General features: G+C 41.4%; 1 protein-coding gene across 1 annotated transcript in view; it reads right to left on the bottom strand.

Annotated features, from left to right (window-relative positions):
* Window positions 1-19031, bottom strand: part of STARD9 (StAR related lipid transfer domain containing 9) — a 106891-nt gene that overhangs the window by 3427 nt on the left and 84433 nt on the right. The window contains exons 23-32 of the mRNA XM_065682715.1: window positions 7767-18788; window positions 6744-6941; window positions 5653-5836; window positions 4542-4688; window positions 3932-4037; window positions 2298-2440; window positions 1661-1725; window positions 1367-1572; window positions 880-959; window positions 329-487 (exon numbers count right to left, since the gene is read on the bottom strand). Of these exons, the coding sequence (XP_065538787.1) occupies window positions 329-487; window positions 880-959; window positions 1367-1572; window positions 1661-1725; window positions 2298-2440; window positions 3932-4037; window positions 4542-4688; window positions 5653-5836; window positions 6744-6941; window positions 7767-18788 (12310 nt within the window). The remainder of the gene's footprint in view (window positions 1-328; window positions 488-879; window positions 960-1366; window positions 1573-1660; window positions 1726-2297; window positions 2441-3931; window positions 4038-4541; window positions 4689-5652; window positions 5837-6743; window positions 6942-7766; window positions 18789-19031) is intronic.

Below are 19031 nucleotides of genomic sequence, written 5' to 3'. Positions count from 1 at the left end.
AGATAAAAATGCCAACAAGAGTTTTCATACTGATTCCCCCTGTGAGAAGGCAACATCCATTGAAGCTGCTAATAATCCATTACAGAAGGGTCTTGGTATCCAAGGGAGCAGCTCCAGATGCTACAAAAGCTTAGGATCAACCATGTGCTTCAGCACAATCTTAGTAAGATTCTCTCTGCTTTAGTGTACATTATGTTGGGTAACAGTGTGAAGTGGAGGAGACATGATCAGCTCATGGAGCATAGCATAAGGATTATACATTTTGTTACTTACTGCTTATCTGTAAAAGCTTTTTGCATTCACAGTTGGACATAGAGAAAAATCTTACCTGTGCCATGTAAATAACTCTAGTGATATCTCTTCCATTCACCACATCAGGCTCCAGTATCCAAGCACTTGGCAGAATCTCCCCTCTCACCACTTCTTTGCAAGGGTGGGGCATGGATGCATCGTACACAGACTGAATAGCCAAGACAGACAAGTTCTCCTGTGTGTGACAAAGGGCAAAGATGACAATTTGTACTTTTTTTTTATGCATACAGTGATGATTTCTTTGTTTTCCATGAGATGTATGTCTCACACTACCTAAAAAACCAGTGTTTTCCCGCATTATTTATTTTTGTCATAATCTTGCATGTTTGTAACCGAACTGTGCTGTGTAACACTTCTGTAACACAAGCCCCAAATAGGGCTTAGCTGATGATTGTCATTCATGAGGGTTTCATACACAGTTCCCTTGTGTCATCCGCAAGGCTTTTCTTCCTATTACACCATCACTTCTGGAAGGATGAGCGTGGACTTCCACTCCCTCTCCCTTCTGTCTTTGAACCAGGAGTTCAGAACAACTCCTCTGTGCTGCAGAAAGAATGTTCACTTTACCTCTTTGGCTTCTACAGTAATGCAGCAGAAATCCCGAGGTTGCTTTAGATAGCAGAGGGAACTATCAGTCACTAAATACACTGTGAAAAAATAAAGAGGGGAATTAGACTTTGACAAATTTAACTTGGCACACTTTCCCCATCCCTTAAATGCATGTGCATATTTCACTTTGACTTCTTTGTGCAGAGAGCAGAACTCTAGTTTACATGCTATAATATGTCGTTAAGATGCTTTCTCAAGCCGCTTGAGATTTATTTTGACTTTCAAACCGTTGTCTCTACCTGTACTTCTACAGTGAGATGTGTTTAATATTATCCTCACTTTGGAAAAGCTTTGCAAAGCTCAAGTTCCCATATTAAATAATGAAATTATTTATTCAGACGTGAAGAAATTAAGTAAGATGCCTTTAAGTCTCCTTCTGGCTGGCAACCTGAGCTGAGAAAGTACCTACTGGTAAAGGTGGCCAGTCCTTTGTGTTGAAACTCACCCAGCTGGATGTGGCTGGTTACTTTCTTGTGTATTCGAGCTGTGTTGATAGTTCTGTCATACAGATGTCGTTTGCCAGGATCTCTCACTAGTCCCCACACGTAGGGCAGGGGTCTTTCTATCACTCCTGCTCCCAGGAACCCATGCCTTGTTGCTGAAGGGAAGACTTTGTAATAAACCAACACCTCTTTTTCTGTACATTGATACCTGTCAAAGACAAATGAAAGTTATTTGCACATAACAGGGCCAAGTACAAAAGAAGGCCTCCCATTATAAAGACCTGCCACAAACTTACTTCCACCCAGCTGCTGCTTGGCAGGTGTAGAGATTCCTCAGGTTATGAGAGCATGCTGCCATTACCTTAGAAAACAGTAACAGATGTACAGATAAGAGAAAGCCGTAGAAACTATAAATTGCATCCAGCGTTTACCTGCTGCTACACTGTCTTCTATTCAAACTACTAAGCTGCCTTTACCACACACAGTTTTACAGTGCTAGTAATTCCTAGGAAGTATCAACAGCCAGATGGTCTTGGCTGTCATATTCTCTACTGAAGGAGGATATATACATCCTGTATAATATATATATGCATACACGCCTGTACGCTAGCCTAAACTATTGTGAGAAAATGGGAGATGGGGGGAACATGTTGAAGTGTTTGTACCTGATCTGAAATAGGAAGATGGTATGCTTTGCTTCTGACTCAGCAGTTCCCCCAGCTTCACTCAACCGTTTCAGCTAACATGCAAGAGTCTCCTCTGCTGCAGCCTTGCTCACTTTCCCACCATTTAAAATTGCTTGGTGTGTCTGTCTCTAGCTGACAAATATATAACTATTAGCAGCGTAGAGCAGCAAGGCTTCTATCACACATACTCACTATAACTTATAGCAGGAGGTATACGGATAAGTGAAAACTCTGCTTATTCACTTACCTCAGTGGTAGCATTGGCCAAGATATGTTTGGATAGATCTTGGTATCCTTTTGTGGAAGAGGAGCTGACGGAAATAGTTAATCCATGGGTGAACCTACAGCTGATTCTACTAGAAGGAAGGGGTGGCTGAATGCTGCTGGCTTCTGTGGGAAACAAAAAAGCCATAGGGGAGTAAAAAATACTGAAAAGGAAACTCACTGCTCTCTGCAGTTGCAGGGACTTCAACCCACAACTGGAGCACCCAGGCACCTGGTCCTCCTGAAGGATTCATGCCATCCCTTGTGTAGTCAATGTGCACATTAGTAATTACACTGTGTGGGCCCTCAGCAAGTTTGCTGATGACACCAAGCTGTGTGGTTCGGCTGATACGCTGGAGGGAAGGGATGCCATCCAGAGGGACCTCAACACGCTCGTGATGTCGGCTGATACCAACCTCATGAAGTTTAACCATGACAAGTGCAAGGTCCTACACCTGGGTCGGAGCAATCCCAGGCACAGCCAGAGGTTGGGCAAAGAAATGATTCAGAGCAGCCCTTGGGGGTGCTGGTCGATGAGAAACTTAACATGAGCCAGCTACAGTGTGTGCTCGCAGCCCAGAAAGCCAACCGTATCCTGGGCTGCATCAAAAGGAGCGTGACCAGCAGGTTGAAGGAGGTGATCCTGCCCCTCTACTCTGCTCTCAGGAGAACTCACTTGGAGTATTGTGTGCAGTTCTGGTGTCCTCAACATAAAAAGGACATGGAACTGTTGGAACAAGTCCAGAGGAGGCCACAAGGATGATCAGGGGCTGGAGCACCTCCCGTATGAAGACAGGCTGAGAAAGTTGGGGCTGTTCAGCCTGGAGAAGAGAAGGCTGCGTGGGGACCTCATAGCAGCCTTCCAGTATCTGAAGGGGGCCTATAGGGATGCTGGGGATGGACTCTTCATTAGGGACTGTAGTGATAGGACAAGGGGTAATGGGTTAAAACTTAAACAGGGGAAGTTTAGATAGATTGGATATAAGGAAGAAGTTCTTTACTGTAAGGGTGGTGAGGAATTGGAATGGGTTGCCCAAGAAAGTTGTGTATGCTCCATCCCTAGCAATGTTCAAGGCCAGGTTGGACAGAGCCTTGGGTGGGACGGTTTAGTGTGAGGTGTCCCTGCCCATGGCAGGGGGGTTGGAACTGGATGATCTTAAGGTCCTTTCCAATTCTAACTATTCTATGATTCTACATCGTGCATTATTCAAGTTTAACAGTTAGTACCATGTATAAGCTAACAAAATAACCTAAAGAAGAGGCATCAGTCTGGAGGATAAAAATAAGAACTTTCATGCACAATCCTATACTCGTTGCAGCTGTAGCCCCCCCACCCATGCATCTTTGGTTGTCTCAAAGTAGTCATCCTCCCAGAACACTAGATGTGGTAACATGACAGGACAAAGACCAACTTTAGAGGGATCAAATCCCCATTTGGTTTTTCAGGAAATTCTAAGCAAGCTCTGGCTACTGGTTGACTATTTTCCTGAAGTCATGTAATGGTAGGGACATCTGCACAATATCTAGAATCAAATTAGATTTTGATTTAAATAAATGACAAATCTCATTAGGCTTTGGGATACAGCTCAAACATAAGGAGTCTTAAGTTTTACTTACCAAATGTAGAATCCTTCTGTAGCTGCTCTAACACATAAAGCTGACTGTTTCTAACAGCTGAACGACCTCGTGTATTTCTTGAAAGCAAAGCATTCCCAGAGGACACCTGATTTTGGAAAGAGCAGAAGTGGAAGAAGTGGAAGTTTGGAAGCTTCTCTTTATCACAAGTTAACTCCTTTGCCCTGATTCTGAAATGATACCTTGACTTGGGAAACTGAGCAAACCAAGTGCAAGGAGCTAGCATAGGTATATACCAGAAAGTAACTTCAGGAAAGTCCATGTTCACACACAGAAACTCTTAAGTCAATGCATCATTCAGAGCGGCACACCGAGAACATCAGATTCTGGTTTATCACAACAAAAGACTTGTTTCTAAAACGTCTGGCAGGTAGTGGCATTACTGACAATAACACTATCTGGATTTTATCTACGAGTTAAAAGCCAAAAAATATCTCAGAAAAATAAAAGCATCACTATTACCTGGTGATGCTCTTGCCACATCACCCCCATCTGCACTGATGACGTAAACATGCCCTGCTTCTGTTCCTACATTGTCTATTACTGTTTAAGCATCAGGAGACATTAGTCTCACAGGCCAGCTGTTCCTCACCTGTCCTTCCTGGCTGCTGAGGTTACTTGCAGTATACGTCGCAGTATTGCTGCTGTTGTAGCCAGATGTTGGGCCAGAGGAGAGGCTGAGGCTGGAGTCTGTACATAAAGTGCTTGTACTTGCAAGAGTCCTCAGCCTTGCTTCTTCCTGTAATCAGTATCACAGTATTACCAACAAAAACCACGCAAAGCTCACCTTGCACAGCAGCTAGTCAAATCAACGATGACAGCACTGAAATGGGAAAGAGCAATAATCTAAAGAAGTCCAGCTTCTTTCAAGGAGTGTTGACAGGACTAAAGCTGTTGCCATACAGAAACTATTAAATAAGCAGGCTCATCTAAAAGACCAACATATGAGCTGTGGAGGGATCCTGTAAAACTTGGCAGTCTGGGAAAATGCAGCTTCTGCTGTTGTTATTCTTCACATGTGAGAGTCCAGGCTATCGAACCAGTGCCAGGGTGTTGTTAAGGGAAAAATAAGATTTTAAAAAGATCTCTTTTCAGTCCCATTTGTTCCTCTTTGCCTCTTTTTTGAGTAGCCCCTGACTTAGCTTGCTGATCAAATGTAGTTGTTATAGACTGGAGATTTTACTTCAGCCAATTGGACCCCTCAATGCCAACCCAGAAGACGAAGTAAAAGTTACATAATAAGATAATACCAAGGCTATTTATATTCATATTCTATAATAATTTGTTCAGTTGAATTATTTTTTATTATATATATTTATATTATATATATTCAAATCAAAATTCAAAATAATATATTCATATTATAAATAATTCAAGGTTATTTATACTTTCAAAGGTGGTTTTAAGTTTGGGTTTCCAACTCTGGTGAAGCATGCTTACATTACACAAGAAAAACAAAGCAGCAGATGTGGTAAGAGTCAGTCATCCCGTGGAGGTGTCTGAACAAAAGGTACAGTTCAGAACCATGAACAGTATCAGCCCAATATGACTCAGATTTTTTTAATCACAAATCTGCATTTTATTTTTTGGCTTTTCTACGCTGATGTGCATTAAACAGGAGGATGACTTAGCCATGGAACAATTTCTTTTAAAGAAATGCATTGGTGTGAATAATGCCCAATGGTTTCCTCGGTAACACTCACCTTCTGTAACTGAGAAAATATTTGCTCCCGTATACGCCTCTTTTCTTGCTCAGCTCTCTCCCGAAGTTTGTCCCTAGCTCGTGCTATTTCACTTTTGGTTTCCTCTCGTGCCTTCTGGTAGTCTTGGAGCAACAGTTCAATGTCTGAAGGATGCTGAATGCTTCTTCTTTTAGGTTCTTGAACTCTGTAAAGACAGGTAAGAGGGGGGAAACACATGTAATTACTTGAAATGGGGTCACCTGACAAAATACCAGACACATCCCTAGCAGTGTTCAAGGCCAGGTTGGACAGGGCATTTGGTCTAGTAGAAGGTGTCCCTGCCTGTGGCAGGGGCTTGGAACTGTATGAGCTTTAATGCCCCATCCAACCCAAACCATTCTGTGATTCTATGAACAGTAAAATTTGCCAGAAAAGCAATGAAACCCCACCATATTAGCCCCTCAAAAGTTTCTCTTTGCTCACTAAAGGCTACATGAACATTAACCTTGGAAAATTACTCAGGTTGGAAGTCCAGTTTACCGCTGAGATTACTGTAGTGACTGCACTGCTTTCTAAGTCAGTTCCCCATATCATCTAAGGTTATTGCTTTGGAGTATCACATGCAAAATAATTGTGTTGGGAAAATAACTGTCTCCTGACCTACTGCAAATAAAGCAAAAGTCATTTAGTGGATATGGTGAGGAATGACACTCAAATTCTTAGTGGTGAAGGGTTGCAGAACTTGTTTGATATTTAACACAAAACTATTTCATGTGTCTTGTAAGTTAATGAAGGAGTAAGAAGACAGACTAGTCTGTAATGAGTAAAGACTGAATGAATACCTGGCTGTCCCCATACATCATACACATAAATTAAGATACTTGTTATGGACTGAAACAAAATAGATGGGATTTTTTGATGCATGTTTTCTAAAATCAGGTTCATGCTTTCTTTCCTGTCCTCACTGTCTATCCCAAAGTTTAACACTTCCACACTGAGAAGAAGAATTCTGCCACAGAAGCCTCAGATGTCAGTAAGAACCATTAATGTGCACCCAGTGTGAACCAGTGTTAACGTCCATGCGGCCAAAAGAGAGGTTTCTAATGCCCTACCTGGTGTTTTCCACCACATCTCTTCTCAGTTGTTGCAGATACTCTCGGCGTCTACTGGGAAGATCCAGATCCCTCTGACTGGCATCCAGCATTTGTAACAGACTCAAATGCTTTTGAGGACTCAGACTTCGGCTTCTTTGATATGTTTGCAGCCTTTTTTCTCTTTCCTTCCTCAGGGTTTCAATAGTCCTCATGTGTCTGTCAGGGAAACACGATTAGATTGACAAAATGAACCCTGCAAAGCTACATTTGCTGATTCTTTTAAAGAAGACTTAAATATGAGGTAGCTTTGTAATGTAAAATTTATAGGAATCTAATACCATGTGCTCCCCTTCCAATACCCCTTTGGCCACATGCTGACTGATGATGCAGAAATTCTAAAACTCTACTGCTTTTATAACAGTAGGAAATGCATAAGAGGGTCTTGGCTACTGCTTGTAATGGCTGAGAGGCAAATTAAGGATGGGGAGTATCGCAGCTGGTCGTAAATCTTTTTAGTCACAACAGCTTCCTAAACTGAGTTCTGTAATCCAGTCACTAGAGTCTAGGATCTTGATTTCTGGGGGTAATATACACCATATATTTATGGCTGAGTTTTGGGGTTTTTTTTGGCATATTCATACAGCAACATTTATTCACAGAAACAAGATGAATGAGATATTCCCATGAACAGTATGTATCAAGTATTCTTACATTGCAATAAATCAATGAAATATATTCCCATGATCACCAGGTACACATGATCACTCTCACTGCTGCTAGAAATTTTAAGAGGGTGACACTAAATTTGAATTACACCAAATCTTATACTTGTCCATATTTTCTTGAAGCAACCACAAAATTTTGTCTTAAATGCATTACTTAACTGTATATAAAATAAGCTTGATACTATAACTTTTCACATACAGTTCACTCAGTGTGACTAAGTGATTCAGTGCTCATTACTAAATGTTATTTATGCTGCATGAAGCATACATGAAATGTATTCAAATACTTACGACAACACTACTTGAAGTAATTTACCTTTCATAGAGTTGCTGCTTTACTGGAATCCCCACCAGGTCCTCTGCTGTCCCGCTCTGAAGGACCCTCAGCAGGGCATCTGTTTCCCCGATGCCGTGATTGAGCTTTGCTTCTGTCAGTTCCACAGTGAGAGGATGCTGATGCAGATCCAGATGAATGCCAGACATGATCTGAGCACGCTCTCGCTGAAGTCTCTCGATCTCTCTGCTCCTGCTGTCACAAAGCTGGGATTTCCCTTCCATTTCTGCCGTTCGTGTGCATGTAGGCTTCTTTTCTGCCAGACTTCGTAAATCGGCCACACTGCCACTCAAGCTGAGTAAGGAAGAAGGGCTGCCCTTGACACCACACCAGTTGCTGAATTTATTGTGTATAGGTAAGTCACGGAGGCTGTAGCTCCGAGGCCTGTGAGGCTTTGCAAAAGGAGTGTTTTTGTTGAGAGGAATCTCAGTGTCACATTCACTTTCAGTGGCAGAACCCATATTGTTGTCTTGGAAGGAAGTCTGCACATCACTCACATCAGACAGCGGGACAGGGCTGCCGTGTTCATGTTTCCAGAAGAAATCATGAAATTGTAAAGATGATGCTTCTCCCAGAGGTTCTGAGGACGTGCCAGCATTTGTCTTACTTGAACAAGTGGCACTAATTCTTTTATTGAAGAGGAACTCGGCATTTGGAGGTGAGTAGTCATGAATTAAAGCGGTGTCAGGATGACTGACATACTTCTCGTGTCTGGTTACAGCTGAAGAGCCTCCTTCTCCCCTCATGACATACATAGAGCGAAGTGAATGTGCCAGTGGACTGTGGTCTCTGAGATCACCTGTTAAAAGCTCCCTGTGGCCTGACACCTCCAACATACTGCTGGAGTGATACAGTCGTTTGGCACAAATGGTAGTGTCAACCATGACTCTCTGCTGTTGCCCCAGCTCTTCTGACCCATGCTGTCCTAAAAGCTCTTCAGCTGCTTTCTTATCTGGGAAACTTCCTGATTTCTTCCTTATGCCTTTATGTTCTCTAGAAGCACCAGATTCACTGTCTGTTTCTGTCTGTGAAAAGTTGTCCACGTGAGGGGGCACGCCGAGCTGTGGACCTGCCCTCTGCTTTCTCTGGATGTGAGGAGGACTTGAAGCATCACTGGAATATCCACGACGTTGCTTAACACGGCACACAGATTTGCTAGAAGCAGCCTGGCTGCTGGGACTAGCACTAAGAGTAAGAATAGGGGAAGAGGCCCTATCAACTAGCAGGGTGTTTTTGTAATAGAATTTTCTCTCTGCTGGACTCTCTAGTTCATTGACACTTCTTTTATCCTGAGGGTAAGATGCTGCAGATTGAGAGGTGCTATCAGTAGGGCTGCTAACTACAGTGCATGAAGAGCCATCTTGCCCTGAACTCAGTGAAGATGATGTGACAGATGAAACTCTGCTACTAGTAAAAGCAGCATTCTGCTGTGCATTTAATGATGTTTTTTTGCAATCTACAATAGGAGTAGAGGTTCTGGGTAAGAGAGGCAGACGCATAAAGGAATCTTCCAAAATGCTGTCAAGACTGTCACGGAAGTCAGGGTTGCCCAGACTTCTCATCCCTGTTTGTTCTTTTGTTCTTTCTTCAAGAGACAGTGTTTCCTCCTTCCTTTTGAGAATCTTTGCATCTGAACCTATTTCTTTCCAATCACCATTTACTGCCCGAGCCACCCTCAATTCATTTTCCGTTTTTTCTTCCATTTGTTTTTCTTCATGTTTGCTTTGAGGTTCTTCCAAAACGTCCGTTTGAGTGCCTACATCTGCTGTAGTCTGAGTGCAGCTATCTGATCTAGTAGCCTTTACAGCCTCTTCAGTTCCTCTTTGGTTCATTTTGGCATTCTGCTCATTATCTATAATACCCTGTTGGGAGAGGTTTCCCAACAGCTCAGAAGTGTTCTGAAGCAGCTGTGACAGATGCATGGACAGGTTCTGCACGCTTGTCCAAGAAGACGGTTGATGAACTGAATCTCTGTTTGTTTCCTGCTTTCTTGTGGAAACATCTGTATAGCTTCTCTGATGTCTTCTCTGCCTTTTATACCTTCCTGGAGTTGCTGTTTGCGTTCCCTGCTCACATGTAGTCCCTGGCAGTTTTTTGGAAGACTTTTCAGACTCAGAAGGATATAATAGTACAATTTCATCAACCTGCACTGAAGAGTTACCAGGTTGTGCAGAAGGATTCTCAAGTTCAGCAGTGTTACTTTCTGGATTAGTTTCCAATGTTTCACTGGATACATTGCTATACTGCTTGGTACTGTCACTTGAGCATGCATATTGAAGGTTTTGTCTGACATTGTCCCATCCTTGAAGACCTTCGATGCTGCTTAAAGTGCTCGATAAAACTTTTGCTGTAGTGTATGAACTGAGATGAGAATGAAAAGGAGAATTTTGAGAATTCAATCCATTGTCTACACTGGAGCATCTCATAACTTTATGATTTTCCAGGGTTAAAGGAATCTGATTGCAAGAGACATCACTTGCACTTCCAAAAATACACTGTTTCCAGCCAATCTTGCATGATCCATCTTGTTGCCATGGATGAATATATGGGTTGGTATCACTTGAACTAAAATGCATTGCGTCTTTATTGTCTTGCAAAAATAAATTTGTTTCTGGCTGGTACCCAGCTTCTTCAACTTTCCCTTCACTACACTGAGCTACAGAACTACTCTTTGAATGGATGCTCCCTTCTGCACCCACAGAACTGTGAGCTGTGTGCAGTAAGGATGATGGAGATTGAGTAGTAGAGTCTTTTGAAGACTGGCTGCTTTGGGTTCTTGCTGCAAAGTTCTGTAAATTTTTGGGATCACAGTTTGCAAGCTTCTTAGTTTGTGCTATTCTTTGTTGAAATCTGGGTTTAGATTTAACCTGTAGAAAGTTCTTTGACTCCTGCTTTGAAAATCTTTCAATTCCATGAAGATCATCTTCAGTTGGTGATGGAGGCTCTACACTCATGTTCAAATCTTGCAGTGATTTAGATGAAGAATACAACAAGGAATCTGCCTTAGATGAAGTTTCCAAAGTATATTCTGTATCAGAGAAGACAGCAATAGCTGGGGCTGATAGTCTGTGACTTTGTAAGGAAGGTCTTTGTTCATTTTGTTTATAGCTCTTTGTATTCCGTGTAGGAGAATATGAACTTTTGCTCCTTAATTGCACAAATTTGGATTCTTGAGGAGGCAAATCACGGGTTTCTGGTAAAAACTTTACAGAGGTACTGTCATTATTCATTGCAGAAAACTTCAGTCTTTCTGATTTCAGAGTCTTATTCCTCATTAGATCATCTCCCATTGGTAAACAATTGCCTGCACCAGTGTCAGGGCCATCAATGCCCGAACCTGTATTGTTCTGGCAAAGTAAAATCTCTTTTCTACCATCTGTATTTGTACTATCTAGCACCTGTTCTATCTGATTGCCTGTAGGCACATACTGACAATTATCTTGCAGACCTGCAGGGTTTTTTTCAAAACCCAAGACAGCATGATACAGTCGTCTGGGATCAGTGCTTCTGCTGTACGTGGGGTATGTTGGACTAAATGAATTGGTGTACTCAGCATCCACATCAACATCTCCTGGATACAGCTCTTCCAACACTCTAACTTCTGAACCTACTGATTCATTTGCAGAATTTGAGGATACATTAGTTTGCGTTTCAACAGGTTCTCTACGTAATATTTTTCTCTGCTCTGTCTCTACTGCAAAGTGTTCAGCCTCATTATTTGGGTGCAGATCGGCCTCATTTCTGTTAAGTACGTTTCTCATTTTTCCCTCTTTAACAAGAATTGCCCTTCCCGTATCCCCAAAAGGTAATGAAGGTAATAGAAGAGAATTATCAGTTAGTACTTTCTCTATGTGTCCTGTGCAAGCTCCCTGTGGTGGAACTTCACCCCAGTGGTGCTGACCAACTTTTAAATCACTGTCAAATTTTTTATGATTACTTCCGTATACAGGTTTCCCACCTACAGCAGAATGTCCATATGAACTAGAGTCTGTGTCTGACACTGGACAATGCCTGTTTTCTTTTGCAAGAGAGAGTAAAATACTTCCTGAAGCACGTATCGGCTCATCAAATACCACAGCTTTATCAGACTGAGTGTCTTGTATTTGCAAAACAGCAAATGGAGAATGTTTCGATATACTTGTATGTGAAGTATCATATGTGTCAGTTTCACCAGGGCCTATATCTGCAGTCGAAGAAGATTCTGAAAATGGTGTTAAGAATGGGTGATTGACACTTGTAAATGCTTGAGGATAATCTTTTACTGAGCACACAGTGTCAAAAGCACCAAAGTTCTTGCAGCTTTGAAAAGGTGGATCAGCTGGAGTATCTTCTACAAAGCAGGATGGAAGAGACTTTGATTCTTCACTGCCTCTCTGTCCTCGGCCCTGAAAAGTAAGTGAGCCTGATTTTGGTACAGTCACATGAGAAGCGTTACTGTACTGTTCTGAGTACTCAGGAATTTCATTTTCTTTTATGTCACTGCAGTTCTCGAAAGAACTTTGAATTATTTTCTCCTTTTGATCTGTTCCTGCAGCTTTTTCAGGCAGTTTATTATTTTTATTATTGTGACTGACTGTGGCCTCTGCAACTGCAGAATTAGTTTTCCTTTCATCTCCTTTTTGAGAAGCATCAGGAAAAGTTACAGATACACTTAAATCAGTGGATTCACTTTCAAAGTATTTGGTTTCTTTGGAGACAGCAGCATCGTTTTTACTTTTGTCTTCACTGCTTGCAATCAGAGCATCTGGAGATGATGCTGGATGATTTAGGAGACCAAGAGAACATTCAGAAGTGCCTGAGTTCCTATTATAACTAAGAAACTCTTTACTATAATATAGATTTTCCCACAGAGACTTGTTCAAGCCTTCTGAACGGGTTGAAGTGTTATCAGAATCAGAGCTGCCTGGTTGGTCTATGCAGAACTCTTCAGAAATCCCAAATCTCTGATTTTCTCTGGGGTCATGCTGATACCCAGTTACACCAGGAAACTTTGCATTTTCATTTTTACTGTTTGTTGTGGTATAGCTTGTGCTTAAAAATTTCTCCTTCTCATTATGCTGCGATAAACTCCCTGACTCAAGTACTTTCTGAGTTGTATTAGTGTTGTGAAGCGCTTTTTGCATAGAGATTTCTTGTAAATAATGCATTTTTCCCCCTTCTATACCTTCCGTCACTTTTTTCTCTGAAGAAAGCAGGTTTGTATTATCCAAGAGCAGTGAATCAGGCACAGTGGTACCCTTTTCTTCTTGAGCTGTATCTTCTATGGAATTAAGGTAGCATTTTGATAGTTTATTAACCATTAAATCCATCCCGTGTTCTTCATGACTAATGTTAACATCCTGAATTACAGCTTCAGATGAATCAAATTTTTCCGAGGAAAATGGGCTTCCTTTGGCCCCTGGCTGAAGTACAGCTACTTCAGACTCAAGACCACCTGCACTGTAAGGAGTGGAAAAGCTATTCTTATCGACAGTTTGCCCAGATACAAAAGAGTCTTCCTCCTGCCTGCCCTGTGTGGTCCTGGTTTGCAGAAGAGCTATATTCTTGCTTGGCATTTTATCAGGAAGATACTTGTCTTCTCCAATATGGTTGACCGAAACAGGCATACCAACACAGACCTCACTCTCCATTAACGTTTCATAGTAAGGCAGAACAGCTCCAGTTCCAACACTGCTGTTAGATGCCTTTGTATGTCCTTTCAGTGCAGTGGGAACATCTTGAACAAGATGGGAATCATCACTTACTCCAAGATATAAAAGGTGATTTACAGACTGGCATGGGAAGTCTTTAAGTGAACTTTCTTGCTTCTTTTCAGTAGTCGTCAGTGTTGCTGATGGATTTTGTTCCTTGTTGATTTCTTCATTATTTCCAGAAAAACTGGTAGACACCCACTGACTTTCTCTTAAGACTTCACTTAATCTGCTGTCATCATGTGTCATTTGGCAGCCGTCTTCGTTTTCAGGGAATAGTTTGTTTAGGTTTTGTAAAATGACCACTTCTACCTCCTCTGTGTTTTCTACAAACATCTGCTTTTCTTTGGCCATTTGAACTAGACTCATCAAATGCACTTTCTCCTCTATGACTCTGGAGCCTACTGGATCTAATTCACAACTGTCACATCTTTTTCTAGCAATACTTAGATTCAAGTTTCCTGAAGCACCATGCTCAGGACACTGCATAGAGCAACTCATATACGTATCACTGTCCTCTTTCATGTGGAGACTTTTGAATTCTTGGTCCACACCAGTACTGTCATCTACTGAATATTCATATGCATCAATATCTTTCATGACTGCATTTCTTGTATCAGCAACAGAGTCCACTGAGCCGCCATCTTCACCCATCTCAGTAGGATCATGGTATCTTGAATCATCTTCTAACCGTGTGTCCTGTTCTAGACCTGAAGCGGTCAGGTATCTTTCAGGGATCTTGAACTGATGTAAAATTTCCTCTTTATCACCTCTGTCACAAGACATCTGATGTAGAGCTGGAGACCATTCAGTAAATAACACATTTTCATCTGTGAGTAGGACTTCCTGCCTCATAATAATCAGCTCCTCAGTGTTTGTCACGATAATTTGTTCTTCACTCCCAGTCACTTCACATTCATTAACCTTGTCTTCCCAGGGCAAAGAGTGTGGTACATACTGTTCAATTAAATTGCTAGAATTTACTTGTCCTTCGGTTTCAGGTTTTGTGACTAGTACTGTTGCAGCTACATCCTCTGTATTAAACACATTCTCTATTGTTCTGTTCCTCTGTAAAAGCCCCTCACACATATCAAGGACACCTAAAGTATTCTGAGTAGTATCTGTTGTATGGGAACACAAAGCAGAAGGAGTGGGTTTGGGAGCAATGGAAAACTCTGGTGAATAAATACCTATTTCTATTTTCTCTTTTTTTTCCTTTTGGCAAAAGCTGCTTGTTTCAAGGTGGCTGCCACAGTGCACGAGTGCTTTTGGTTCCTGAGTATGTTCTATCCTGGTGCTGGCTACCTGCAGTTCATCTTTCTCCACTTCTTCATGTGCCAGGCACAGATTGGTATAAAACTCACGCTGAACCTCACAAGCTTCAGTATCAAGAGGTTTCTTTGGATTCTGAGATAGACCAATGTCTTTAAAATCCTCTCCACTCCTGTCTTCAGTTACACTTTGGACTTGGAGGTCAGGTAAACTTTCAATCTGTCTGGATTTAGTTTGTAATGCATTTTTTTCTAAGTTGATTGCACTGCTGATTAATTTTGCTCTTTCTTCATCAGAGTTTGCTTTTGTATTCTGATAAGGAACCATAGTTTCTTCTGGATTGGTTTCTGGGTTTCTTAAAAACTTGGATTCTTTATTTACATACAGACTCTCCTCTTGAGAAACAGTAGCTGACGTATTTGTGCTGTATTCAAATACTCTTTCTGGCTCGGAGTTTCCATCACCTTCAACAAGCAAGACACCCTCTGGGCAATCACTTTCTAAAAAGGCTTCTTTCTCTTCTTTTGATTTGAGTAAAGATTTGTTCTGTGTTTCCGCTTCCAAGAGAATGGAAATGTCAGTCATCCTACGTGTACTGATTCTTTGCCCTGCTGATTTTGAAGAGCATGTTGTACAAAGGCAGCCAGAATGTGCCTCAGAACAACTTTCTGTGCCACTGACTTCCACAGTAAGATTAGATGTAGCATCGCAGTCTCCTTTCACTACGGTGACATGCTCCAATAGTTTATCGTAATTTTCAGTCTCAGATGCACTTTGAAAAAGGTTAGCTTTTGTTGAAGCTTTGTAAAACATGACTGAATTGGATTCTGGGACAAAATCATTTATACTCTCACGAACAGTAGCAGGGAAAGACTCTGTGTCTTTTCCATTTACATTCACTATAAGATAACTTACTTCATTTACCACTAAGTTTTCACACTCAGATGAAAATTCTTTCTGAGCTACAGCTTGAGAATTCAGGACGTTGTGTTCTTTGCCTTCACGGTTTTCTTCTCTTGTACTATCAATGCATAATACAGAATTTTCTGAAACTTCTTGGGATAAACAACTTGCCTGACTGTCTGCTAAAGCACATTCATGGGAACAATTTTTTGAAACAGGTTTGCTTTTAAATTCATAATTATTCAGTGAAGACAAGTCTTCATCCTTTGGTTCATAGTCTTCACCAGCTCTGAATGAAGGCACATCTTCTGCAATCTCTGCCAAGCTATCTGTGCTTGTCTCCATACAGATAATCTCTTTCTGAGCCATCTCTATTGGTGTTGCAGATTGATCGTAACTTGCACTGTGAGCAACAACTAGAGGGTTACATCGGTATGTTTTCTTCTGTGAGGAAAAATCTGCCTCTGTTGTTATTTCTTCTGCAGATATCTGTTCATAATCTGTTTCTTGCATTGTTTCCAAATTACTCTCCCCAGATCTGAGGACATCCACTGTAACAGCTGATTCTGCTTCTCGCCCAGCCAATGGCTGAAGCTTGTAACTGCTTACAAGAGAGCAGCTTTTATTTGTTAAGTCACTGAGAAAGAAACCTTCATCACTACATGTTGGTACTTCCCTTCTTGGAAAAAGCTGCCCATGATTTCCAAATTGGACTTGTTTTACTGCAGATGCCTGTGTTGAGATCATACTGTGAGCCAATCCTGTAGAAGATTCAGCAGCAGGTGCACTGACAGATGTCCTTCTGCCTGCATCTGTCACACCTGACTTTGTCATCAAGTTACTGTAGTCATCATTGATGTAATCTTTTCCAGAAGTTGTGAAGAAATCATCTTCTAAATCTGCACTGACACAGCCATCTCTCTGCTCTGAAATTTGCATAGGAAACACAGAAACAAAGGGTGTTTTTTTCAGACTGTGATCTTTCAACAGCTCTGGATGAGCTGTGGGGAAAGAATCTTCCTCTTTCCTAGATACCAGTGGCAAGCAGTCTGCAGTGGAGGCACTTTCCAAACATCTGAATGTTTGTGTGCATTCAGTGGCAGACCTATAAGTAGATAATTCATTCAGTTGTTCTTGTTCAGGATAATCTGACCTTGAATGTTCGTGATAATCATGCTTTGCTGAAACAGGAACAAAAGAGGAGCTTGGTCCTACTGAGCTAGCAAATGAGGACATTACCTCTTGAGATACCAGGGAAGAATTTTCATTAGAGTTTGTCCATCCCTTAAGAATCTTCTTTAATGATTCACTCTCAGAAATTTTGCTTGCAGTTGCTGTTTCAGGTAAAGGTACTTCTGATGCGCCAGAGGAAAAAAAAGTGTTCATTTCATTTATATGATGTGATAAATTAGTAATGCTGCGTATCTGCTTAGAGCCAGAAACAAAAGCAACTTCAGCAGCTGACTGCTTTAGATCATCTTTCTTCAGCCAAAGCTCTGGTTTGCTCAAAGAGCAGAGATGAGCTTCTTGAAATTCCAAATGTTCATCGGAAGAAGATGCTGTTCTGGGGCTGCTGATGTCAACCTTTAAATCACAGGAAGTCCAAGCATCAGTAGTAAGCAAAGGATTTCCACTTGCACAATATGGTCTTCTATCAAGAGACCTTTCTTGTTCTACAAAGGAGACTTTTATCCCATTCAGCAACTGCTTGCAAGCACTATTGGAAGCAGGCTGTGGTTTAGTGTCCAAGTAAAAGGAACTGCTCAGCTTCAGGTCATAACTTGTCCCTTCTCTATCTGTGTCGCAGGTCTTGGACTCATGGCCTTCCTCAGTCTGTATAGCTGGTGATCTGGGAGTTTGTAACTTCCAAAAAATCTCTGCTGGCACTTCATCAGATGAATCAGATTTGGATTCTTCTACAGGATCTTCTGCTGGCATCTCTTCTCCATCAGCCAAGCTGTCCAGAGAAAAGCTTCTTTCAGGCTTTCCCATCCTCCTACGAGATGTGTATGATGTCACCAAAGATGAAATAGGGTGATCAGTTCTGCTTTTGTAAAGCTTAGCTGGCTCATGGCGGGCCTTTAACTTGTGAAATTGACTTGTATTTTCCTTTTTGGCTTTGTTTTCCTTTTCTACCAGAGAGTCTTGTGACATTTGACTGTCATCGCTCTCAGAATCTTCTGGGTTGGCAAGACATTTGTTTCTGTCAAAATCTTGTTTTGGTTTCTCTGAGAAAGCCTTTGCATAAGCACAGGAGAGAGAATCCACAGAATAGGAACTGTCAGTATCAGAAATCTCATTTTCATCATCCTCTTGCCAGTTCCCCAGCACCTCTGTTGCTGTTTTGGATGCTCCAGCACTTAGCATCTCAGCACTGTGCCACTTTTTCTCAGCGTAAAAGAGTGGTGCCTGTGTGTTCATCTTTGTGAGGTTTCCTACTGATGTTGCCACCATCAAAAATTCTTGCTGTTCCACTGTTGATTTCTCATGACTTGGCAAGGCTGAGTTTGGTGCTCTCTTCCAGTTCTTGGCTGTTTGGTTTAGATGCACTGATGGTGGGTTTCCATACACTGTTTTCCTCATTTCTTTGTGAAAGTTTTCTGGAGAAGGTCTGTGGCCTTTTCCATCGATATCCATTCTAGTGTTTTCATTGGATACCTGAGCTCTATTTTGTTCTAGATTGCTACTTGCAGCCTGACTTGAACCTCCTAGCACCTTTGCTTTTGTCATTCTTGTCCCTGCAATAAAGGTTTCAGGCTCATTTTTCTCCTTAAAAAGATCAGGAGAGAAGCCTTTAGAGGTCTGATTCTGAGATCCAGTTTGCCCTGGGTTGTCATCCAACCTTTTAACTTTTTGATAATTTTTATTGGTGTAAGCCATGAGAGCTTTGTCATTAGAGTCTTTTTCTGCTCCTTTTTTATTTGCAAATGAAGATGGTTTTTGTTTTTCAGTTAGCTGCCTCTGCACTGAAAATGAGATCCCTTTTTCATCATTAAGGTCATTGCTCCCAGAAACGTCTTTACCTCTTCTGTAAAGATATTCTACAGATGACAACCTCGTTGCTGTATTGCCTTCACAGCTTTGATCAGTATTTGGTGAGGTAGATAATGTTGAGACAGTCTCCCTCTTCAACAAACAACTGTGGAAATAAAGAAATAAAACAGAATCCTTGCTTGAATAATGTAATCAAGAACACTTCCACATCAATAATGTCTTGTAGTTGAGTGTAAAGATATATGAAGCAACAATCAATGCCTTCCAAATTCAAATTTAGCAGAAAATAGAAACAATAAGATTAAATTCTGTCAGTAACAATACAGTCCTATAGATATCCTGAGATATGTTCTGAAACACAAAAGAACAGCTCAATGCTACGTGGTGT

Source organism: Lathamus discolor, chromosome 6 (genome assembly GCF_037157495.1).
Source record: "Lathamus discolor isolate bLatDis1 chromosome 6, bLatDis1.hap1, whole genome shotgun sequence".
Lineage (NCBI taxonomy): Eukaryota > Metazoa > Chordata > Aves > Psittaciformes > Psittacidae > Lathamus > Lathamus discolor.
Note: the sequence above shows the minus strand (reverse complement) of the source record. Positions and strands in the feature narration are given on the sequence as shown.